At 31.1% G+C, this 27929-nt stretch overlaps 1 protein-coding gene and 1 long non-coding RNA gene across 2 annotated transcripts in view; both read right to left on the bottom strand.

Annotated features, from left to right (window-relative positions):
• Positions 1-8776, bottom strand: part of LOC132729238 (transmembrane protein 272-like) — a 32156-nt gene extending 23380 nt beyond the window's left edge. The window contains exon 1 of the mRNA XM_060714957.1: positions 8559-8776. Within this exon, the coding sequence (XP_060570940.1) occupies positions 8559-8654 (96 nt within the window). The 5' untranslated portion in view covers positions 8655-8776. The remainder of the gene's footprint in view (positions 1-8558) is intronic.
• Positions 8777-18216: 9440 nt separating this feature from the next.
• On the bottom strand, positions 18217-19380 carry LOC132729239 (uncharacterized). The gene is made up of 3 exons (XR_009625584.1): positions 19178-19380; positions 18485-18701; positions 18217-18310 (listed from the first exon to the last, which is right to left on the bottom strand). It is a non-coding gene; the product is annotated as an uncharacterized LOC132729239 (long non-coding RNA).
• Positions 19381-27929: the final 8549 nt, after the last annotated feature.

Raw genomic sequence — 27929 nt, 5'->3', positions numbered from 1 at the left:
AAATTTGAAATTTATTTATATAAATAAATTTAACGGATGCATGCTACAGACTGAATATAAAGAATAAAAATAACTCTTATCTCCCCAATCTGTTATATGTGTTACAATCGATAGATGCACTTAAATATAGGAAATAATACATATTTCATAACATGGTTACATGGTTACTAAACCAACGCATATTAAACCTAGAATAAACACAGCTGGTATAATTTACTCCCGAGTACAGTCTCGCTCGTGATTGTCAATATGCCATGAAGAAACATCGATAAACAGTGACGTAAAATTGTTGTCAGCGTAATCAAAGGACAAACCTGATATATTTTACACCCTATTTTTGCCGTTGGAACTTTCATGACAACGCAACAAGTGGTGTTTTATATAGGCTAGTCATTCGAAAAATAAGAAACATGAAATTCAATTTGTTCCTAATCGCCCATATTCACAAACCAAAACATGAAATAAGCATCTAACATGCTCTTAAACCATTATTCAAATGTTTACCATTCCTAAGAGGGAATAAATTTCCCCCTTTTCAAGGCATAATGTGCCTTTAAGCAAAGCTTTGATATGGCTGAATATCTAACATTGATTTTAAATAAAAATATAGACATGTAATTTCTAAAATAAGACTGTCTGAAACAGAATAAGGTAGGCAAGGAAAATTATCTGTGTAAATTATGTCTACAACCAACAATGGAAGACGAATTTCATTTCATATTACAATGCCCTGTATATATTAACATTTGAATAGAGAAGTAGACTGTATGAAACAGAATAAGGTAGGCAAGGAAAATTATCTGTGTAAATTATGTCTACAGCCAACAATGGAAGACGAATTTCATTTCATATTACAATGTCCTGTATATATTCACATTTGAATAGGCACGTAGGTAAAAACAAGACCAAAAATGGTAAAACTCATATACTTATAATCGTCTGGTTATATGAATTTTTTACTTGCAAAATATTTTATCATATCATTTGAAGTAGGGACGCTATTTTTAGGACAAATTAGATATATATAAAACACTTATTTCAAATGTGTTGTTGTATTAAATAATCATTCCAATGTGTCCTATTTTCATAATTGTACATTGTGCTATTGTCTGAAAATATTAACCAGTCCATTAATACATTCAATAGTACAAGCATGAAATTAAAACGAATATTTTATAGTCTTGTTTTTGTGTTTAAATTATTACGAGGTTGGCCCTGTGTAACAATATTTAGTGTTTGAAGTTTGTTCATGTCCAATAGAATTGCAGTATTTCAAATTAATCATAACACATTTACTTTGATTAATCGACTAAATTCAATCAGTAAATTGACAGTTTTGTATAAAATAATGTCAAACACTAAATTGGAAAGTGTTTATTTGCGCCATTCTCGACCAATCTAATTTTGTAAAAGCTTTCTAATAAACTTAAACCAAAGCAACTATAGTACAAAGTTGCGCATATTTTACGATGCTGACGAACAATGCTAAACTAGATAATGTTCTTCTCGAAAAAATTTTTTCAGCTTATTGACGAACCTTGATTTCTGTTGTACATGTACATACTTATATATCTCTAAAAATAAACAAGTCTTATAAAAAATGAAACTTTACGAAAACGACCACCCCTTTATAAAATTGCTAATAATTATTGTATGAAGTATCAAAATGGAAAAAAAACCAACATAAAATGTTGTTGTTGTTGTTTTTTTAACAAACACTAAATAATGTAAAATATAGTCGCATCGTTTCGTTAATAGTGATTTTTGTCTTGAGTACAAGGCACACTGAATCTTACTTTATATGATTTAATTAACAATATTTTCCTTATTACAAATTTTTATACTTATACAGTACCTCTTCAGTATCATTTGAATGGCAGAGTATTTCCGTCGATTCAGAATGTCCTTTGCACGACCCTTTAAATGTAAACTGAGCTAGCGTCATAACGCGACAGTTCCCTTTTGAGCATATCCTGTAATAAATTTCTTTCATACACTCATATTTTCTCTCATTTTTCTATTAATCAAACATCCATATAAGAACTGTTCTAAAATATCAACCAATAATATTATAGAATGAATTCTTTAAATGTCAACAATCACAACCAAATAACATGTACTTCTAGTCTACTACAACTCTCTCTCTCTCTCTCTCTGTGGAACAATCATTCATATAAATTATTCACAGCTGTGTTGAACGCAAAGACAAATGAGCGCGAAGTTTCTTTCTTAATACGGAAAAATCGTCTGCAGACGAATTCAGTGAATTAATCAGAGTAATACTTAGCTAATACGCGTATGAATATAACAAAGCTTCTGATAATGAATCAATATTTCCTAGAGTCAAATGAGGAGAACTTATATATTATCTTAAAGAAATTCTTGAAACGTCTTATCTTTTCTGTAGAAAACAAATATTTTGGAAATGTGAAATCGATTTTTTTAAAAATTTATTATATTTTATTCATTAAATATTTATTTGTTTATTTATTTATTTATCTATTTATCTATGTATTTGGTTGATACTGAATTCATTTTAGTTCGATTGCGTAGGAAGCTATAAGCTTATAGACACACTTTCGAATTCATTCATGTAACCAACCCGGTACTGAGCAATGAGTTTCAAGGAAACAACGACTTACCTCTGAAGCGATTTGCACCCATGCGGCTAGCGATCATAAGATTACTTGCCCAATGCGTTAACCACTCGGCCATGTCACCACTTAATCTCTAATAAATGTATTAATTTATTTATTTATTTATATTTGCTTAATTTTTCTTCTTTACATTAAGAGTTGCCAATTTTCTTTAAATATGGCCCATTTTATTTTAATTCTCCGTACTTGAACTGAATGAACTGTACACAATGGTTATGTGATATTCCACGAACTTTTCTATTGTGACTAGAGATAAAAAAAAGAAGTTAAATTCGAGGACAGAAATAATCAAGAACGAAGTCAACCCCCATTTTTTTCTTCGCTTAAAATGTTTCTGGGATCATATTCAAAGAATATTTATGCAAAGTTTTAATAAATTCTATCTGTTATAAGTCCATATGTAACCAAAGCACACACCTTTAAATTCCCAGATAAAGGAGTAGTCTCGTGTATTGTATATTGCAAAACTTTATTTCATATCATATCATTGATTGTCATATAATTAAAATTTCTGAAGTTTTTTCTTTCTTTTATTTTCAAGAGCGATAATTAGTTTAACTAGTTCTTGTGTATATATTCACAGCGATCCATTCTCTTAAAAATTAACGACTCTAACGTCTCATTTACCATGACAACAGTGTCTATGACTCATTTTAACAATTTATTTGATATAGTAGAAATTACAAAACTTGTCACGTGCTGAGATTTGTGAACATATTGATCTTCCCAATATTTTATTGACCTTCCGATTACAAGAAAATGTCAACAAACCGAGTCTGCAACTTTGTTTTAATGGATCTTAAGGGATCTCCTTTTTTCCAGATATTTATAAATGATATATTAATTCCTTACAGGAAATGGTATATACATGCACTTCAAAACAGGGGTTCCCATTTAAAAGACCCTGTTTACAAAGAAAAGAAATTCTTTAATATTAGAAATTGTATGCAATAAGAACAGAACTATGACCTAACAATATCTGAAAACACAAATATAATTATGTTGTTACTACTGTATAAACAATCAGGTTTGATGGCCTATCGCCTCTTGTAAAAGCTTCACTAAAACACATTGATATATATTACTTAAATTGTATACATGTATAAAGTGTATAAAGCTTAACAACACGTATTTACATTTTTACTTTCGTTGCATTCAATGTATGCTTTGTCTACGTGATGACTAAATTTAGCTTATTTTTACATCATACTGTTGTTTTTTGTTGTTGTTTTTTTTTCTGAAAAAATTCAATTTCAGGTGCAAGCCGTTGTTTCTGTGAACAAGAAACATTACATTCATTGTTAAGTACTGGTTGGTTCCAGGAACGAATTTGAGAGTGTCTTAACCAACACAATCGAACTTAAATAAATCAGTATATATAGAAATAAACTAAAATTACTTTCCAGATAACCGTCTCGGTATTGTTGTTAATACATGTATCAAATATTGAAATTTTATTGTAGTTTCTAAAACGCAAACATTTTAAATACTTTTTAGGAAAATGTAAAAGGTTGATATAATTACATAAATGTTTTGCCTGAAATTAACATTTTAATAAATACTGCAATATAAATTAAAATTGATGTTTAGAATAAAGAGATATCTGTCAATGAATAAGTTGTTTTTCTATAAAACATAGTAAAAAGTGAATGTATGCGTTGATTTCCATTTGAATTGACAAAATCCTGTCTCAAACCAATAAAAATGATGTTATGGTACGTGTGAATATATTTATATTTGTTTTTAGTTTAACACAAAATAGTGTTGATATATTTTATCTGAAATTTAGTATTTTCGTGAATCTAGAACCAGTCTTTAGAAAGTTTGTATTCCCGATACATTTGTCCATCTATCCTGCACATTTATTTCGTGAAAACAAACATATGGAGCAGAATATTTCACTGTACACCAATTGTAATGTAAAATGAGTTTTCTCTTTCTAACCGGAGAATAAAATGCATTTCAATTAATACGTAAAAATATCTATATGCATTATGATTTCCGGTATGACCAATTTTGCAATTAGACAAAATCTAATTGTATGCAGTATTTGATGTCTTAAAATATTAGAATAACTCAATGAGTGTGTAAATGATAACACATTTCAAAACGTCATCAAATAGATTGACTTAATGAGAACTAATTTCAAGTGATCGTCGACATTTGTAAATGAGTCCTTTAAAGTCGGATCAATGTGTTATTTATAGGTAAAGCAATTATCACATGAAAGGCAACTCTTGGAAATAAATGGTACCGGTATATTTTAATAACGACAGGTATCTGCTTTCAGACCTGAATTATCATTAAGAAAACACATTTTAGGAAAACGTGACATAATTCATATAACGTTAAAATGAAAAACTGAATAATTGCATAAATGCGATTGACAGACGCAATAGTTTATAAACTGGAAAAGGGGCGACCCCTCGAGGGCAATAAAAACAACAATATTATTGAAAATTATACTCCGTTTGATTGAGTATGTCCATGAGATATACTTATAGGCGCGACATGTCTCACGCCCCATTGAACCGGCTTAAGCGGCGTTCAATTTCCAACTTAAACGTCCCGAAATTAATGAATCCGAGGGTCATACAGCCAATATGTCAAATGTATTAAATACATTGTATCAGTCGAATACGTGCATTTCATGATCAGGATTTGGACAACTTCAAAATGCAAGATGAAACAAATCGTTTGTGTTGAAATCTAAAGAAATAAACAAAAAAAAGGATATCTTAGTTATTTGCCGGACTTGATGACAATGCTACAAATAATAGACAATTTTAATCTATAAGTAATGTTTTATTGATGACATATTATTTTCTTTTTCATTTATTTTTGGTTCATTTGCTTGACAGTTTGTTTGTTTGATTAATTAATTTTTGCGTAAATGTACTGTTTATTTGTTAATATCGTTATTGTTTATATAGTTGTGCAAGTCAGGTTTTATTACGAGTATGACAAATATTATTAAATTTGATGCTTTGTTAAATTCATGACTACATTGGTAAATATGTGTCTAAGTTATTTTACTAAGTCTCTTTACAGTATTAAAATACATTTTTGTTTTATTGGAAGAAAAATTCTATCGATTCTGAATTAAATTGTCTTTCAAACGCCGAGTAAATGTTATATCCCCTTCATTGAATTTTGATCCTTTGATAAAATAAACTATTTATTTTATACTCTTAAAATCTGCTTTGGTCATTCTCAAGTTTTTGCAATTTACTCACATTTTCAAGCCAAGCAAGGCTGGCCACTTTGAATGAAAAAGAATAATACTTAATTGTTGTGTTTTTCTTCATTTTAGAATAAGAAAACATAAAACAATAACATGAACAATGTACTGTCTGTTTTGCGTTTACGCTAATCGTTAAATTGAATAATCGTTCATATATATTATTCATTACTTATCAGCATTAACGAATAAACGTGTTATCTGAATACAACTTTATGTTAGTCACGTGAAGCTAATGTGTTTTTTTTCTCGGATAACCGAGCCACTGTTAATCTTTCTGACAAACCAAGAGGCAAAATGTGTTTAATAAAAATATACAGTTATTTGTCCGGAATATTCATGTACTGTGAAAAGGCTAAATGTTGTTTGTTGACCATGTAGTTATAAATAAGATCAAAATGAATTTTGATTATTACATGATAATTGCCTACATTTTGCAATTGCTCATTTGCTTTCTTGAGTCTTCTATGCGAAATGTTTACCATTAAGTTTTGTAATACTGGTCTCAATATACTTTCACAATATAAATCCATGACAACTTTTATATAGAGGTATATTTATGTTACATGTAAATCTGTAACACTAGACAGCGTATCATATAGCATGCGCTATAATTTAGTATTGAAAATTAAACTTGACTTCTTCCCTAAAGTAATATTACACTGTGTAATATATTTTCCTGCATTATTTATAAAACATCGATTAAACAGGTTCATATTACTGACAAATGAATCCCGTAAGGAAATGGTATACTCCTTTTACTTAATGCTAAATTTGTTGTAAATACATCAGAAAAAAATGGCATGAACAAATGTTTAATCTGAGCAATGATGTGTTCAAACGTCTGTAAATTACTTTTTATCACGATGGTTGAAACGATTTTGACTCCTATAAGAGTTGGCTGAGTTTGTTTTTTGTCTGTTTGTTTGTTTGTGCGTGCGCGCGCGCGCGTGTGTGTGTGTTTCTGTTTTATATTTTTGTTTATTTTTGTTAATTAAATTTATTTTTTGTTTTGTTCGGTTGTTTGTTTGTGTGTTTTATTCATATTTTGTGTGATTTTTGTTTTTAAATGATTATATGCATTGATTGTTTTTAATTCATTGTATGTTTATTCATTTATATATTAATTCAGTTTTTCATTTATGTATTTATTCATTATTGTTTGTTGTTTAATAATTATTTCTTTATAATTGAATTTTGGTTTTTATGAATATATACAGTGATTCTTTTACAAGACTGTATACAGTGAAATATCAATTATATTGTATAAGTTAATTGTATCAGATTTGATCGATGACATTGATATAGCATTGATATATTATTTTTTTATTTTCTCCAGTCATTTACATTACGTGAACAATGTATACAAAAATAGGTTCTGTAAACATAAAAATTATTTGTTATCATGACATGCTCTTATGTCTGATAAATTGATATTGACAACAATTGTCATAGGCGGTTTAATTATCTATGTCATTTGTTAAAATATATAAAGCTATATATCTACTGCAAAAATTATTGATTGATTAAAAAAAAATGATGCTTCAAATATGCTTGCATGAATAAATCTGACAGCAAATGACGTTAGAAATGAATGTCGCATACTCGAATATATTTTGACTTCCATCATAAATACTAAATCAATATAAATATACTTTTGCAAAAAGGAACCAAAGAAAAAGATGGTTCATGTCATAAGTCAATGAGTCACGTTTTATATACTTTAAAAGTACACCAGAAATGAATTTCTTTTGAAAATAAAAGCATTTATGTGCAATTATGTCATAAATGACCTTAAAATACAAAATGTAGTTATTAGAGATTGCTTCGAACAGAATATTGCAAAGAGAACGAAACTATTTTACGGACATAATTAAATATTGTTGTATCATAACCAATGTTAATTTTACTTTTATTTATTTAACAATTATGAAACCGCTACAATCAGTAGTTCTTGATGTAAAGCTGCAAGTCGGAAACAAATTATCTCCCTTAGACATTAAAACTTTATAACGGAATATTCAAATGTAAACGAGCAATAGACACAATGTGAATTGACAATTTTGATTATCTTCATCATCAAATCACTAATTTGCAAGTTAGACCCCAAATGCTACAATATCAGAATACACACATACAAGTAAAACATAATTCTAGCCACGAAAAAAAAACAATAAAAAAACAACAACATTAAAGTGAATTGGTCCATAACTGAAATTCTGTAGTACTATAGATTATCATGCTGAATCTATTCATTATAACACATAATAACGAACCATGCATTAATTATAAAGGTGTTCTTGTTATAAGTGTTACACATATGATCCGATATTGCATATCTACATATAACAATATTTGAATATATTTGCAAAATACGGCATTGTAGACACTCTACTTTAAAATGAAATTATTGTTTTAAGTTTTTATCGTCATATTTTACTGTCTCAACCTTTTTTTCTTCATATAAAGCGTTCATCACACTTACATGTTTCATTTCATACAATTCTTTTCACCTTTTACCTGAATCTATTATGGGGCAAATTTTATTGACAAAGTAAAGAATTAATTAATGACGTATTTAAGTTTAGTTAAAAAATCTTAACGTACAAAAATTTGGCTCTTGTATTATTTATTTAAAAACGTATGCTGATAAGCCTTACCTCTTCCGATTCGTTTCTGAGAGAAAGAATCTCCGTTGACTCTGAATTTGATGTCCCTGTGAACGGACCCTTGAATCTGTGTGGGGGAAATGTCATAATGAATGTTAACTTAACACTGAAATAGCAATTTCCGTAATTTACAACTTTGATGTTAATAAATCCATAATTGACGAGTAGTTCACATGGCTTTTAATTCTGTTATGACTCATCAGATGCAGATTTATTTGTACACTATAATTATCGAGATAGAGTTGGCTATTTAGTCTTCAACTTAACATTTATCGCCAGATATCCTTACATAACAGAAGCTTTTTATATTATAATATAGATACATTGTAGAATTAACTTATCCAAGAACGATAATTGTTTTTTTTCCATATTCTTAAATATCTACATAACAAAATAATATCATGTCGAAACGTCGATTGAATTTAAGATGATATGTGTTTTCTTCAAATATTTGGAAACACAATGCTTTGTACAATCATGGTGAGCAACTGTTTGTATTTGCACACAAGAGGTACCTTTACCATAGTTTATTTTAATACCTATAAGCAATAACAAATCTGAAAATCAATTTATTTGGATTTGATTTTATTCACACATAGTTTGATCACGAGCTGGCTGAATGAACATCGTACTATCCAAAGAATAAAATGCTTTTCAAAGTATTCCTTCTTGCGAATAAAATTTTAAAAAATATTGTCACATTTATAAATAATACAAAAAAGCAACATGCTTTAACATCACTGTCACTTGTGCTTCACCATGACTACCGATGCAATCCCTGTTTCATATTTAATTCAATAATGATAAAATGTTTCTAGTTTCAAACGTTAAAATTTCATAGCAGAATTTAATACTTTCTGTCCCTAAGGTATATTGAATGACGTCAACATTACTGCTGTGTATATTAATATCGGTTGACGCTCAAATGTGCTGTCTCTCCCTAGATAAAATATATAAATTCTGCTCTCTCTGAAAATGACTGTTATTCTGATAAAAGTCCTTCTAACTATATGATGAGATCGTGCTCTCTCTTTTTATAAAATCTAGATAAAGAAAAGGAAATCCAATTCTATATACTATTATATATATGAATACATGCATGTGTATTGCAGGTAAACATTCCGATTTTTATTTATAGTATCTGTTATAAAGATACAATTTCACAATCATGCACAAAATGCATGTGTACAAATTATATGTTGTAAATGATACACACATTTTAACGACAGTAGTGTAATAAAACGTACTAGCGATGAGGGCAGCTTTGTGGACATCTTAGATTCCATATTTATTTACCAAATTTAGTTATTGTCCCTCCATTGAAACATATGCATAGCATTACTTGGTTGTCACTTGATCGAAATCAAGTACAATTTATATGGCCATTATGTCCAGTTAAAACGCTTTTCGGTGCAGATGCGACAAAATTGAAAATATAATTTCTACTGCGATAAAATATTTCTCAGCAGGTGCGCATCAGGTGAGATGCTGAAATGAAATATTTTCATTCATTTCTTTTTTGAAGTTTTAAATATTCAAAGCAGTGAAGAGAAACAAAAGTATGTCTGCATGAACCGCACCCATAGTTATGGAACCCTGCGCATGACGTTTCTTCCTTCCTATGCTCAAACGTGCGCGTTTATGTTTCGCACCATTTTATCTCATGTCGTTGAAAGACTCCCATTAAGTGCCAATTCTAACGAAGAGACAATACATATAAATGACTCTATGAAAATGCTTAAACAATTGGTGGTCGCTGTGAGGATATGTAATAAGATAGACATTCTACATCGTGCTCTGAAGTTAAATGTATAAAACAAAACAAACAATATTAATCAGTGTTATCGGAGGCTTCTTTATCCAGTATTACTTTATCCAGTATTTGATCAAACGAGAATCTTAAATGAACATACAAAATCAAAATGACACTGTGATAGGTCATTGCCAACAACTCTCTGTAAGGAAATATGTCAGATATTCCTCTAGTGACACACAAACTTTAAACGGTCATCTACAACTGTATAAATAATGCTGATTATGCCATACAGCAGATATCCTGTTTAGTTGTCGATTTAGAGTCTTAATTCTAAGTCCGCAACAGGTCAAACCTAGCCGTTCCAATTTTAGACTAGAGTTTGCTGTAACCAATGATTTGATATGGTTTATCTCATTGATAAGCTAGTGCTACAGTCTACACTGTGTGTGTGCGTGCGTGTGTGTGTTTGCTGTTGTTGTTTTTCACGACACAACATAAGCAGATATACGTAATTAAATATAATATTTTGTCAAAAAATACAAATACTCTTGCTTTAAGGAACACGTGAATCCTATATTTGCTCTATATTTCGTTTATGTAGTTTGCACGCAAGAGAAAAGCATTCATTTGTAAATGATGGGACTAATAACTCCATGAAACAAATCAAACGATACGATTACAAAAGTCATTTATTATTGCCAAATTTATAATTGCATAATTTAAGACTTGAATTGTACAAATTTAAATGAAAAGAAAAGAATAATGCGGGTAACATTATCTTTTTTCCCTGCTTATTTCAACAAATCGATTAAAGATGCAATGATTAGCTTGTGAAAACGTGAACTTTAGACTCTTAATAAAATAAGACTAAAATCGTGACAGTTTCGAGAAACGTAAACATATCAATGACGAAAGTGATGAGATCTTTTTGCATATGCTTGCCACTGGCAGAAATATCAACACTTGCTGATTGTTTCTTTTTTGTGCGTTATTGCTGTCTAAAGAGCAGCAAACGATAGAGAGAAAAAAAGAGAATAAACGAGATACAAACATGAATGAGTGTTGTGCCCGACAACAAATCTAGACAGGGAATCGATCGAGTCATTAGTTAAGACATGATTTTAGACATTAATAATTACTTAAAGGTAACAGATGCATTACGTGTCAACAGCTTTTCTGTACTTTGGTACTTACAATATAACAGAAATAGAAAAGTACTATCTAAGTACTCATTGGTACTTAAGTATACGCATGTGTTTTATACGCGACTGATATCTCAAACAGTATTCAAAAAGTTGTCAGTATGTTGAAGAAGTTGATAACACAAGTTTCTAAATTCAAATTTCACCATTTTCATGTTTAAATGTTGAATTCTGCTTAAAGCACTGCTAGGGGGCGTGGACGGTTACTTGCACTTTCCAGTACTGTCCATGAACAAGCTCAATCAAACCGAGTCTGCAACATTTTCAATTTTGCCATGTTGGGCTTTCTTTAGGGATTCTGTTTATCTCTATTTTATTTATTTTGAAACTTCTTCTACGAATATTAATGTAGAAACAGTTCTGTTAATAAAGAAACATAATTTCCATTAAGCAAATTAAGAGTCATAAAAATGATATTAAGGTTTCAAAAAATAAGAAACACACGTACACGGCTTGTATTACATGTAAATAAGAAGAAAATTTCCAGACAGAATGATAAAAAACATCCTTGGAATTTATTCACTGAAGTGCAATCAAGTCATAGAATGAAAACCAGACTAATAACAGGTGTTTTCTTAAAAGATTATTAGAAAAGAATGAAATATTTCAGTAAACAGACACCTCAAATTACACTTCAGACTAGAGACACAATGTTATGTAAAGAAGTACCACAGTCTGCCAGTAACGAAAAACATTTCAAAATCGTCGAATCATATTTAAATTATGTGACATTTTCACTATTGCTTTAGAAATACCTTACACGAGCAACTTGATGTAAAATATGGCTTGTAAACGCTCGGTTAAAATTGCTGAAATACGGGCTTAATTGTTGAGAATTGAGTACCGCTCAAGCCGGTGCTAGGGGGCGTGAGGGATGTTGCACTTATTCATTATCCCTCATGTACAGACTCAATCAAACCCCGAGTCTGCAACTTTCATGCAATTTTGTTGTGATTAATGCTTCCGAGGGATCATTTTGTTTCAAGGTTTTTATATTAAAAGTCGGACGAAACCTAGGAAAATCGGATACAAAATGTAAAATGTTTCAATGAGATTTGTAATATTCAAGGCAAAAATGAAGTTTCTTATGCAACTATTTTTTGACAGATGTATAAATTCAGAAATGGGCACGAGACTGGTGATGAAAGCTTGTTTCACTATTTAACGTAATAATAAGATTTGGGTCAACAAAAATGTTTGTCCGCTATGCATTGCCAAGCGGTTGACAACTGTCCAGAAAGTATGTAACGTTTCCAGAAGCCGTTCTATAAAGATTATGGAGTATTATAAAGATGTTGCGTTAAGAAATATTGAGAAAAAGAAATAATAAATAATGAAATTTGGCTAGTGTAAGAGGCCTGGTTTTTTCTGTATAACAACGCTCCTGCACACAAAAGAGCTACTGATTATTTCTCCAGCAAACGAGTGTGCTTTAACACCCACCGTATTCTCCAGACTTGGCACCCTGTGGCTTTTTCCCTTTTCCTACACTAAAGAAAAATTTGCAGGCCATCGCTACAAGAGCAGAAATGAACCTGTTCCGACCATTGTTTACTTATTTAAATGTATATGAGCCGTGCCACGATAAAACCAACATAATGCAGTCTGATCAGGATTCATGCTGTTCGCTTACAAACCCTATTACAAGTAGAAAAAACTAATAGCGAACAGCATGGATCCTGATCAGACTGCGCGGATGCTCAGGCTGGTCTAGATCCATGCTGGTCGCAAACCCATTATGTTGGTTTTGTCGTGACAAGGCTCATATTAAGGAGGGCTATGTAGAAAAAAAATGGATATTAAGCTTCAGAATTTTTGTATTTATTTAAAAGGAGATTATTCCGAATTGTTTGAATAGAAAGTTGTATAATATTTGCTCTTTTGTTAAGTTTATTGGCCATATTGCATAACATATTGATCTACCTTCGTATTTAACAACTATTAAATACATGAAAAAGACAAATCTGTTTGTCTTTATAATTGCTTTTTCACAGTAAATATTTTTTTGATTTTGTTATTCTAAAGCACACCTTTTTGGTAAAAGTTAAAACATTACTTTTTCTAAGCAAATACATTAGATATTGCATCTTAATAGTAACATTTTTGAGAATGGTATTTTATATCACATAAGTTTGATATTTTACATTAAAATGTGTAATTACATTTTGTTTTGTTCAAGGGTAATAACTGTAACAAAAACAAATACTAAGAGGGAGTGTCAGTTACTGATCTTTTAGCGGTAATTGTTAACGAGTGATATAAAAATTCATGCAGTGTTTATTGTGTAATCATTGAATAGGAGGTAACACTCATTTAGGAAAATAAAATGAGCTGCGCCATGACAAAACCAATATAGAGCATCTGCGCAGTCTGATCAGCATCCATGCTGTTCGTTTGCAAACCCTATTACAAGTAGAGAAACTGATAACGAACAGCACGGATCCTGACCTGGATGCGCATGCTGGTCTTGATCCATCCTGGTCGCAAACGCATTACGTTGGTATTACCATGATGCGACTCAAATTTATCTTACTTCAAGTTCTTTTTTATAACTCTTATCCTTAGTATCTTTAATATAAAAAAATTGGCTTATTTGATTTTCAAACATAATATCACTTCACAGTTATAAACAAATAAAAGTAAGCATAAGGAATCATTTCAAACAAAGTAATACATTAACATTATGCTGTTTATAATATGCGTCAATGAATATCCAAATGCAAGTAAAATATCAAATAATATAAAAACAATTAGTAATAATACTGAACAAATTGGATGTTAAAAATATACAGTTATATCTTTTACAATTATTTATATGCAACACTTATAGCATCTTCAGCTTAAATGTTCATACTGAATTTTCAGTATGTATTGTATACGTATTTTTGGCTAAATATCTGAAACGTGGCTAAATATCTGAAACGCGAGTGGTATCATTAATTCATAATAAGCTTACACAGATTATACATGTATACATAAAGACGCAGATATAAATGATACTTATAGTACAAGCATAAACATGAGTCTAATATAAGGTATAAATGATTTATGAGGAAAACAAAAATTATACTTTAGCTTGTCTTTATTGCTTCTGTTTCCTTATTACAATCAAAAACATGCGTTTTTGGAGGTTAAACTTAACTTAAAAACAAAATGAAATAAACATTTGTCAAAAGACTTTCAAAAAGAATTCAACATATCAACTTGCAAAAACCAATGAAAAACTTTGTTACTAAGGCTCAGGTATTCAATACTCATTAAAGACTTTGTTACTAAGGCTCACGTATAATACAATTTTATTCAATACTCATTATAATACTGTCCGCTATTTTAAAACTGGTCCATGACAAATGTCGTATGAAAACATCTACGGAAATTTCTAAATCCAAATTTTGATCATTTTCATGTTTTAATGTTGCATTATACTCCAGGCGGTGCAAGGGGTCGTGGACTGTAGCTTGTATGTACCACAACTTTCAATGAATAGACTCCAAGTCCAAGACTACAAATATTCCCCTTTGGGCGTTCCTTAAGGTTTCCATTTTTGACTTTTGCATATTTGTTATTTAGATTTATGCTAAGAAACATTTTCATACATGTACAAGTAAAACCTAAAATGGTATCAATACATGACACACTCTTCCTAAAGGGCGATAAGATTATTTAAGAAATTGTAAGAGTGAAATACTGATGCAAAAGTTTGATAATACATTATTCAAGAGCATTAAAAGGCTGCAAAACACAGTTTATCAATATTTACACATATTTACATCGTTTCTTCCACAATTTACCAGATTTTTGATAGCTGGTAGGTGATTTGAATCTGGACTGATTATTCTTATATTTTTTACAGTGTCATAAGCATTAGTTACATCAGAACGCAGGAAACTCAAATGTCTTTTGGTAACAAGGTGTGTTTTAAAACGTTATGCCATGGCGATCGCTGTTGAAGTGAAACATTTGCTCTAACTCAATCCACTTAAACTGAAATTGAAGAAAGTATGCACAAAATAAAAATAATATATGTTATCTAGAACACGGCAAATGTGGTGTTTTCCAAGCTAATTCGTAGGTATACATACAAATAGAATAGAGTAAAGCAGAATCCCTAAAGAAAGCCCAAACACAACAAAATTGAAAATGGTGCAGGCTCGGTTTGATTGAGTCTGTTCATGGACGGTTTTACCGTTAAAGCTTCACGGTGTACTACCCGTTACATTAAATTTATCAATCCGTGCACTTATTTTCTAAGCTGTAACAGAAAATGTTTGTTTTGTTTTAGCTGGCAAACGTCCAAATTTTCTTAATTTTAAATGATCCATTCAAGATAACGTCATTTTATTATGATTCCGATACCATTGACCTGGCACTTTTAATGTTCACTATAAACATTAATTTGAACTGATTGTATAAATTATGTTAGTCGGAAAGCAATACAAAAATATGTCTCTCAAATTTCTCCACAGTCGTTTTTATGTAAAATAAACATCATTATAGTGCGCACAGAGGGAAAATATGTTACGTTTTAAACTGTACCCAATATTTAAAATTGCATACCAGAAGTGTCAACAATTATTAGAGTTTTTAAAAGAAAATACATCATTAACCTGACTAGTAAAAGGGGATGCAGATTTTAAACAGAGTTTGTACATTCTCTCATTTAAATGGGGGCGTCAGTGGCCGACTAGTAAAGGTCGTTGACTTCAAACCATTCCCCCTCACCGCTGTGTGTTCGAATCCCGACAGGGACTTTAGATTCTGTCATCTTAGGAAGCTATCCAGCTAGCTTACGAACGTCGGTGGTTCTACTCAGGTGCCCGTTCATGCCTGAAATAATGCAAGGTGTAGGATAACGGTAATTAGCCGGTAATTAGTTAACGGTATGCATAGACGGATATATTAATTTAATGAGCTGTCACCGGTATGCATAGACGGATATATTAATTTAATGAGCTGTCACGAATACTATGTTTAATTTAGTTAATTAATAGACCTGTCAACACTAAACGGGAAGTGTACCTTTTGTACTTTAGATCGTGCAAATATAATGGGTTATTTAATTGTTTAGCTGTCAACAAATGCATATATACTCTATGAATTATTAAGTTATTAAATCTTAGGCGTAAAGTATTTTAGTATATAAGGGGAGCGAAATATTTGATTATTTAGTGTAGTTTTTGATGTTAAAGCAGACTCACTCACTTAAGGTTAAATTATGCTAAATACGCAATTGGCATTAATTCTTATTATTTTAAATATTTGTATAAGAATTGTAAAGTTGTTAAAGACATTGTTAAAACAATTGTGTTGTATTGGTGAACAGTAAATCATATAAAATAAATACATATATATGACGTTTATAAACTTTATATTGTGTTGACTTGTTCATATTGAGTTTATTCAGATCTGAGCGTTACACTACAAGGGACGACTTGGTGTAAACGGGAAGTGTACCTTTTGTACTTTAGATCGTGCAAATATAATGGGTTATTTAATTGTTTAGCTGTCAACAAATGCATATATACTCTATGAATTATTAAGTTATTAAATCTTAGGCGTAAAGTATTTTAGTATATAAGGGGAGCGAAATATTTGATTATTTAGTGTAGTTTTTGATGTTAAAGCAGACTCACTCACTTAAGGTTAAATTATGCTAAATACGCAATTGGCATTAATTCTTATTATTTTAAATATTTGTATAAGAATTGTAAAGTTGTTAAAGACATTGTTAAAACAATTGTGTTGTATTGGTGAACAGTAAATCATATAAAATAAATACATATATATGACGTTTATAAACTTTATATTGTGTTGACTTGTTCATATTGAGTTTATTCAGATCTGAGCGTTACACTACAAAGGAAGGGTACCTGAGGTCACCCTCTACCAGGAAAGATGGAACGTTGCCAAATGACCTATACTGTGTCGGTGTGACGAAAACCCCAATCAAACAAACAAAAGACATATTCATTAGCAATATCCTAGATTTCAATACATTTTTGCAATACAAAGTTTTTTTTCTTTTTTTTTACAAAGATTGAGCATAGCAATCCTAAATTTAAAACAATTACGGGAAATTATTTGATTTTTTTATATAAATTTCCCAAATTTTTTCTGAAATTTTTTCATTTATTTAGTTTAAATTTATTTTCTTGTACAAAAAAAAGCAGAAAAAAATAAATTTAACAATTATGAATGCAAAATGCTTGATAAGCTAACCTTTCAATTTTGCGCATTTAATCATGTGCTTCGTCGTGCAGTTCCTCTGGAATTCCAGGAATACCTTCTTTTTGAGTTGAAAAGCGTTCGCCTTGTAGTAATGTTCGATGAAAAACCCCGTTCTCGAAATCCTTAAAAAAGTCCTTACATTTAGTTAAAACTTAAATGTTAATGACATTCAAACATATCATCATTTATTTGGATAAAATAATAGCTTCAAGGATTTTAATTATGAAAATATCTATTCAAACACATGTATAAGCAATTTCTGAGATAATATACCCACTTTACCATTTTACCAGCCTTTTTCGTAGAAACAACACATACTTTTAGAACAACACATAGAACAACACATACGTTTTACCATCACATGTTTTGCACGATGCTGCTGATTATCAGAATAGATAGATGTTTTATCTCTAAATTGGTCATCACTAATTAAATTATTTCTCTGTCTTTCATTTTTACCTGTTGCAATATAAATGGCACGTTTCGAAGCCTTGATATTGACTCTGTCAGAAGTCCTTCAAGGCTGGCTAGCCCATCACACGTCCTTGCCAGATGGTCTTAAATAAATGAAACATTTACAAAACAAAAACAAAACAAAAAACATAAAACAAATAAACAAAATTCAGTTGTAATGATGCGTATAAATAACCTTCAAGACATATGTGCCATCAAATTCCAAACAAAATGAAACGCACTAAATTTGTGTTCATGAGATAAGTAGAAAAACATACCAATTTTTGTTCTGCAATTTCTAAGCTCGATTGTTTTCGTGCACTTTTTTGATTCATTACTCTGCCTTTAAATTCCGCTTTCTTTGAGCCAGTTCCTTCTTATCCCGTGCACTAACTTTAAGGCTTGCAGCAGTACGCTCACAATCATTGGCGTCATCAAAGTTCACGGCCATGCCAACACCTGCAGATACCAACCCTGCTCCGAGTGAAGCACCCACTGAAAGTCAGTTTTAAACTTGATTTGCATGTCATGACTAGGCTTTATATATGTATATATGAGGTTCACCTAACATTACATTTGGGGCGGACTGGAAATCCTTATAATGTAACAAGATATAAAGCAGTGTGTACATTTTCCTGTATCATATCACACTCTACAAGAATTAAACGGAAATAAGTGTATTACACATACAGCATTGAAAGTAAAATATTCTTTGTTTTTTGTTTCATTTGTTAGTTCGCCGATGGATTTTTTTCTATGTTTTTGTTTAATTCTGTTTGGTTGTCTGTTTTGTTTAATCATTTATTTGTATCATTGCTAAATCCTTCAGAACAAAAAACTGTTACTGGTTTTGAAAAGCAGGATACAATCTACAAATGTACATTGGTATTAAGTTAAATTTTATACCTAGCTATATGAGATGTTTGCTTTTTGCTGTTATAAATACAAAACAACTTTACAAGTACACCTACATGTAAATGGTACAAATACTATTCCAACTAACAGTGATCCAACGCCCCATAGCCATCCCTTTTCTTTATGTTCTCTCTGATTTACGTCGAAGATCGCTAGCTCGGTCTTCGAGGTCAACAGCACCGCGTTCCTCATTGTAAGCTTCATCCTCGTATTTTGATATTTCCTTTTGTGTAAGTTGAATCTGCTTATCTAATCCATCTACTTCCCGGTTCTTAGCTTGCCTTGATTTCATTTTCTTTTAATTTTCATCGGACAACGATTGACACCACAAAATTATGAATGCTCGACTTTATAGAAACGATTTCGTTTGTGCAAAGTACGAAGATCACCTTTAAAATGCAACTAACGTTTTGTGAACAATCTTTCAATATCAACTCTGCTGGGACAAGACACTCGTGAAAGCTTCTTCTTTCCTTTAATACATCACTTCCGGTAACTGTAAAACGCCTTGGTTACGGAATTACAAACCCCCTCTGCTTTCTGGTGAAGTTTATTGATTTCAGTGTTTGTGGATGGATCATTTATATTTCTTGAAAGTTCCCGTAGCTTATCCGGTAAAGATCTGATTTTCTGGAAATAAATACTTTTCGAGTGTAGTTGTATTGAAGTATACTCTATAAATACTCATTACCTGAGTGAACATGTCGTTAATTATAAAGAGCTATAATTTTTCATATACATATGTATTGGACATATCATATGTTCTAAACATATAAGTTGGAACAAAATATATATTCACATGTTCTAAACTGTAAGTACTTAATATTTATTAGCTGTCATTGATATGTGTATTCTTTATGGGACGAAATGCACTCATTTAAACCTGTTTATGTATCAAATAGGCATACTCTCGCCGCATGAACAAATGGAGAGAAATAACGACAAAATTGTCAATGTTGCAGGCTCGGTTTTATTGGGACTGTTCCTGAACGGAAATGGAAAGTGCAAATTACCGTCCATGCCCCCTGATAAAAACACAAACGATTGTTATAAGTTATTTGATAAAGTGTCAAAAATGACAGTCACTGTAATGTTCTTCGCCCTTATCTTAACCATCATTATCAACAACATCATCAAAACCACCACCGTTATCAGCACAATAACGATCACCAACATATCAACAATTTAAATAATTAAATGATGATACTGACTTTTTAGGGATCTCGAGAATTTTGAAACTTTCCCTGTAACTGACTTCTTTTCTTTATCACATACAGTGACCGCTGCACAATTTTAACAATCGGAAAAACTCGGCTATTTTTCATAATAACTTCAGACTTAATTCGTAGTTTAATATGTAAACCAAAGCAGAGGGTGTAATCTTTGATAATCTATAAGGAATGTATTGTCATCCAGGAAAATAAAGCCTATCTCTGTATTATGAAAATATGTCTGACAATCATAATTAAAAATGCTCACTGATGTACATTTATAAACAAATCCATAGTGCCAGAAAGTATACATTTTTTACTTTCGGTTTCTACATATATTATGTTGGCCGAATGCCCTCTATAATCAGTTTGACTTCATGTAAAAGCAACGAGGAAGAACTTAATTTAAGACAACATCTGGTTGTTACACGAATGTTAATTATCTAACCCGGTATTCGGTCATTTTAGAAATAAGGTCACACCAGTGACAGTAAAAAATAACTTACTAGTATATCATACATCATTTACATGTACCAATATAATGACCTTTTCATGACCTTTTCCAGCTCGAAATTTAAGCCGTGCCATGACAAAACCCACATAATACGTTTGCGACCAGCATGGATCCAGAGTAGTCTGCACAGTCACATCAGGATCCATGCTGTTCGCTATCAGTTTCTCTACTTGCAATAGGGTATGCAAGCGAACAGCATGGATCCTGATGAGAATGCGCAGTCTGATCTTGATCAATGCTGGTCGCAAACGCACTATGTTGATTTTGTCATGGCGTGGCTATTTTAATTTTACCGTATATATTTGTACATATGGTCAATGTGAAACTTACTGGCATATAATGGATGTTACATAGTTGCGTTACTATCCTAATATTTTAATTAATAAAAGGCCGTGACTTAATCTTTGCCCATTTTAAAAGGGCCACCTTAAGTCCAAAAATGAAGGGCTTTTGTTTCTTTTTTTGGGAAAGAGCAAACATGATTTTTTTAAATGTTTAGTTTACGGGTTAAATGGTTTAAGACCCTTTAAATATGTTTATTAACTGAAGAAAGTAACGCTGTTTGTGAAAATATTTATCAAAACATTAACAAATGTAATCAAAGAAGTATATTGACTTCTATGCAAAGTATTTAAACGCCATAACTGAACTGATTACCAGAAAGCAATAGACGCAAAATATTATAAAGATGATTGATCAATGAGTTACCTTCTGGAAAATATAACAGGACATTAAAACCGAATAGCTTTTCAGGAATAAAAATAAAACGATTTTTGGACATGATGGGCCTTTAAAGTAAAACACCTATCTAAATCTAATTGTTTACATTTCTATATAGCTAGACAACTAATACATTCAGCAAGTTTGAAACTAGTCATGAAACGTTTATGTATGATAATCTTTTCGATATTTTGGTATAACATTTTTTCATAATTTTAGCAACGCGTTTGAAATTTAACTCTTTGTTTTAAACTGAACAGGTCTGTAATAGAAAGTCTGTAAAACAATGAATAATTACGTTGATGGTATTTAGTATTAGATATAACAACACACACAAATAATTATACATGGAAGTTGTTACAAAGTGTGAGATATATGATTCGGTATTAGATCACATATGTTTATCATGATTCGGTATTACATATGTTTATCATGATTCGGTATTACATATGTTTATCATGATTCGGTATTACATATGTTTATCATGATTCGGTATTACATATGTTTATCATGATTCGGTATTACATATGTTTATCATGATTCGTAGTACATATGTTTATCATGATTCGGTATTACATATGTTTATCATGATTCGGTATTACATATGTTTATCATGATTCGGTATTACATATGTTTATATAGCAGATAATTAAGTGATGTGGAACGAAACATTATTATACATCAGGAAAATTGTCATTCTAAATCTTTTAGAACTTGAACATTTTTTTTAAAAAAATAACCATAGTATTATAAAATCCAAATGATACATTTCTATTGTTTTAATCAATATTTGAAAATATTATTGTGCCCATTGTGCAACAATCTTTTTAAATAAGTGTCTGCAGTGAAATGTTTTATAAACATCTATATAAACCAGAATACATTGTTTTACAAGCGTTAAGATACATAAAATACAATAATAAATAAACTAGTCAAACATTCAAGTATCATACCAGTGCCATATTTATCCAATTTTTCAATTTCCCTAATTGATTTACATTAGAAAAACGGTCCTTTATGCTACCGAAACTGCAATATCGTTATCAGTGGAAACGATAAAGAAAGTAGAAACAACAACGAAACATAGGTGAAACTAAAACTTTACATTGGAAGAAGGAGGGGATTTCCTCGCTTTTTTTTTGCTACATAAACAGTATTGAGCAATAACGAGTTCACAGTACAGGTAAAGTTAGGGGAACATGTCGGCTTCACAAGACTTGGTTCAGCAGGTATTTATATTTATTATATTATTTTGTAATGGCGACTGAATCATACGATGTACAGATACATTGTGTATCTAGCAATAGTGCATTGATTTTATCATATATCATTTATAACTTGTAATTGTTTGTGATAAATTTATTTCTTAGGACTTGTTAAACCAGATGAATGTCGATAAAAATTATTGACACATACCGGTAATACGTATTATTATTGTAGCGTTGTTCTAGGTACAAAAATGCATACTAACACTGATATCTTCTCAAAATGATTTTGAATCCAATCTTAACACAAATAAATGAAGGTTTTTTTTTCTCTAAAAATACTTATATAAACAACAACATTGTTATATTCATGTATGTACCTAAAGATACAAAGGAACTGTTTTGTTTTATGAGCCCCGTGCCGGATCACCGAAGAGAATATAGAATTGCCCTCTATCCATTTTTCTGTCCATGCAGTCTTATTTTTTTAATATTTCTATGGAATCAACAGATAGCAGTTTACTTTCTTTAATGCTTCTCATTCCGTATGCGTTTTATAAAATTATTGTGACCAAGCCCTTAGCCGAGTCGGGAGAAAGGGAGGAACTTATTATGGCGATTATAGACGCGATGTTTCGATGCTGAAAAAACTATGAAACGATGGAGAAAACGCAATTAAACGATGGTGGAAACGTGATGTTACGATGGTGAAAACGCACTGTTATGATGGTGAAATTGCCATGGTACGATGGTGAAATCATGATTGTACCGGGGCACCATGGTGAAAGTGCTTTAGTATGATGATAAAATGAGATATCGCAAAGCGTTTCGTCGCACTAGAACATCACTGCGACTTCATTTTCATGTCATTGTATTTTCATCATCGTGTTAGCGTATCATCAAAGCATAGTGCATCATGGGCTAGCGGTTTTTCGTGCACTCGCCTGTTTTTTGTTGTCGCCCTGCTGCTAAATGCCTTGGTGGTCTTTGTTTTCATTCTTTAATACATTATGCATTCATTTTGAATTATTTAAAAAGTTGTACCTTCATATGTCGGTAACTTTTTAATTATACAAATTATGCAAACTTCAGAAACTTAGTTTACTTTGACATTGCACATGGTCTTTTCAAATTTGAAAGACCCTGCTTTGCACCATATTATTTATATAAGTGAAGTTATAAGCATTTTGTTTTATTGTATAACACATCATTTACTTTTTCCTATTTTAAAGACCCATTATGCCCCAGAGATGCTTTTATATTTATTTCTCAAAAGTTTTTGTTTTAATTTTATTGTACTTTTTGTAGTGTTTAAAGCAGTAGTCATTGACAAAGTACCTGAAATATCTCTTTCTTCTGTTGCGTTTTGGCAATTAGTACAGTTATAGTGATTTAGTATGGAAGTCAAAAAAAAAATATTTACATTTTGCTGTTTCTATGTCAAATTATTTTCAAATTAGGCACTACTTTCTTCAGGTAACAAGCATAACACATGCTCCAAAACATCATATAAACGTAAATGAACTTCATTGTCTTTTCAAAAGAATTAAAATGGATTCGTTTCTGAGGCATTAATGTGTGCCTTTAAGGTATTTTTTAAGGTATTACTGTAACATTTATGCCATATAATATTATGTAACATCATAATATTTTTACTTTTTTATACGTAATAACCATTTTTGTAGCTTTTAGTCGCACTTCCCGGTCGAGACATATACAATTATCGGTCGCTTCATTTGGCATTCTTTTCTTAATTGTTTAATAACACAAGCTATTACATCTGTACACCGCATATCCCTCTTGCCTCTCTGCATCTGTACACTCGGCTTGCTCTCTTCCCTCTCTGCTCTCTCTGTCTTCCCTTACTTTCTCCTCTCTTCCTCTCCTCTCAAAGGGAGAATTTAATACCACACGATAACAAAAGACCTAATTTAAAGGGCTGGGAGGGGAATACATGGCACGCCAACTGTCATGTTTCTTGTCGGGTTACCAATATAATTTTTTAACTTAAATTCTTATCTTCTTACATGTAGGAAGCCCAGGTTTCTGCGGGGTTAAAGTATCCTATATATTCCCTAAAAGGAGAAACAGTAGCTTTTTTATTTTGGAATTTAAATTCACAGAAATGAAATTTGAATACCCGGCTAAGCAGCGGTTCCTAGTATCTTTGGATGTTTACGTGACCCACTATCTTTAAGATATCAAACTCTTTTTTTACTTGGTTTTTATTTTCGATACACAGAACGTCATTTAAAATTCTTTTGGTTTCGATCAATCAACATTACCAAAATGTATTTTCAGAAAATTGCAAGTCAGACATATTTACATTTTCTATAAACAAACTTAAAACATGATAAACCTTGGCGATTATTCGTTATTCAAAGGGGCAGCAAGTTGCGTTTTTTAATACGTCTTCCTACCCCTTGATTTTATTTGAAAAAATTGATTTTTACGAAGCCACACGTTTCGAATTTTAAAGCATATTTATTTATATATATATATATATATATATATATATATATATATATATATATATATATATATATATATATATATATATATATATATATATATATATATGTTTTAAGATTAAAACTCACTGTAAACGTTTATCATTATAATGATTATATAGATCAATTAGTTTTTGTGTCTTTACTGTCTTTTTTTGAGTTTTCAGTTTAGTTCTTTTTATCAAAATAATGTAAATGAAGTTATGTGTCTTAAGTTTGAGTACATGTATACAGTGCTCAATGGGAACATTTTTTGATGGCAATGTGACCAGCGTCCGTCGGTCACCCGGTATCTTGTTATTCACAATTTCTTTAAACAATATCTCCTAAACCACTTAGCAGAATTTGACCTACAAAGAATAATCTTGAGGTTGACTATTATGTAGTGGCTGATTTGGAACACTTTTTGCGTTGTGTTGTCGCTAGTAATAGCACAATAAAGCGCCAAACGGCGCGTTGTCGGACTTTTCGTCTTATCGTCCTGTCGCTAACGGAGCACATCAAACGGCGGTTGTTATGCGGAGTGTTGTCGCGATGTCACATTGTCGCTCGGATCAAAATTGAAGGATATATATATGAAGCGACCTGGGACCGCTTCCGTGGTCGAGGGGTTAGAGTCGATGACTTCTAATCCAGTTACCTCTCTGGCGTGGGTTCGATCCCCGGGAGATGCTTTAGTAGTTTAGTTTAGCACGGAGGAAGGTAGTCTAGTACTGGTGTAACTCTCCAGGAACGATGGTTAGGAAACTACCCGCCTATATGACTGAAATACTGTTGGGAAAAGGCGTAAAATGAAACAAACAAACAAGCGACCGCGCGATATCGCAACAACGAGCCGCACGACAAAGCGCCGTTACACGTGCTTCGCTAGCGACAAGACGACAGTGCGACAACGCGCCGTTTTGCGCGTTTCGCTTGCGACAGGACGAAAAGGCGATAACAATATAGGTTGTGTTTTCTATTTTAATAATTTTGAACAAAAAAGATAAATAAATTGTTTTACTTTTTACTCTTTCTTTTTTCTCATTCTTCAAAAAGCTAATTTCAGTATAATCGTACAATGTAGGATTTCAAAATTGTATTCATAATAATGCTGATCACACAGTTGTTTTTCTCCGAATTCATTATTTGCCATTGAGCACATATTTAAAAGTTTTAAATGAACAATTTTATTAATTTTTCGACACATTGTTAAACAGATAAAGCTAAGTCAAGTTTTTGTTTGTTTGTTTGTTTTTTTTTTGTTTTTTTGTTTTGTTAAACTGTCAGTTATTACGCATCTACATAATCCTACTTAAACATGCATTTTACAACCGCACAAAAGTTTACAAGTGCACTAAGTCTTGATATCTATTTGAATAATGATTTTCAGAAAACGCTATAACATATTTAGATTAACCTAAACTAGAAAGCGAAAGCGAAACTAAAATCTTGACCTTGGACCAATTAATCATTCAAGAAGTTTTTTCCTTCGTTTCCATGAATATTACAATGCATTACTTTCAATGCTGTGACTGTGTTTGTTTAATTGAGCCGCGTCACGACAAAACCAACATAATGGGTTTGCGACCAGCAAGGATCCAGACCAGCCTGTGCATCCTCGCAGTCTGATCAGGATACATGCTGTTCGCTTACAAACCCTATAACAAGTAGAGAAACTGATAGCGAACAGCATGGATCCTGATGCGACTGCGCGGATGCGCAGGCTGATCTGGATCCATGTTGGTCGCAAAGGCATTTTACGTTTGGGTTTTTGTCGTGATGCGGCTCAATTACTCCCTTCCTACCCCTTTTATTTTTTTTTAAATTAATCTTGATTTTTACGAAGCAACATGCTCAAAATTTTTAGGGCATATATATTTATATATATTGATATATATGTTTTACAATTAAACCGTTTATCATTTATAATAATTATATAGATCATTTAGTTTTGTGTCTAATTATCTTTCTCGGGTTTTAATATAGTTCTGTTTATCAAATAAGCAAGTGAACTTTTGTATGTTAAGTTTGTTTTTAGCTTAAATGAATATACATTTGCTCAATATGTACATTTTTGATGTCAATGTGACCAGCTTCCGTCGGCTGCCCGTTGGCGTTTTTCCACAATTTCTTTAAATAATATCTGCTTTAACCACTTCGTAGAGTTTTGAACACACTTCAAAGTATGATCTTGTAATAGGTCTTTACAAAAAATGAAATTCTTCTTTTTAAAACGGCTACTTAAAATAAGTCTGAATGTTTATTTATTTATTTTATTTTATTTATTTTTTATTTATTTATTCTTTTTTTTTACTTATTTTTTATTTATTTATTTACATTTTTTTCTATTTTAATAATTTTAAGCAAAATAGATGAATAAAGAATATGTTTACATTTTCCCTCTTTTCTTCTTTTTCTCATCTTTCAAATAGCTAATTTCAGTAGTGTCGTACATTGTAAGATTTTTTTTGTACACTAAGATCATTAAATAAAGAAACTTGAGCTAGATTCGATAACACAATTGTTCTTCTCCGAATTCATTATTTTCCATTGAGCCCACATTTCAAATTTTAAACGAATAATTTCGTTAATATTGACAAATTTTTTTAAACTGATAAATCTAAAATCAAGTGTTTTTTTTTATTACGCACTTACAATTTACTTTA

The sequence above is a fragment of the Ruditapes philippinarum genome, unplaced genomic scaffold, assembly GCF_026571515.1.
Source record: "Ruditapes philippinarum isolate M1 unplaced genomic scaffold, ASM2657151v2 ctg5737_1_1_1_1, whole genome shotgun sequence".
NCBI classification, from domain to species: Eukaryota; Metazoa; Mollusca; class Bivalvia; order Venerida; family Veneridae; genus Ruditapes; species Ruditapes philippinarum.
Note: the sequence above shows the minus strand (reverse complement) of the source record. Positions and strands in the feature narration are given on the sequence as shown.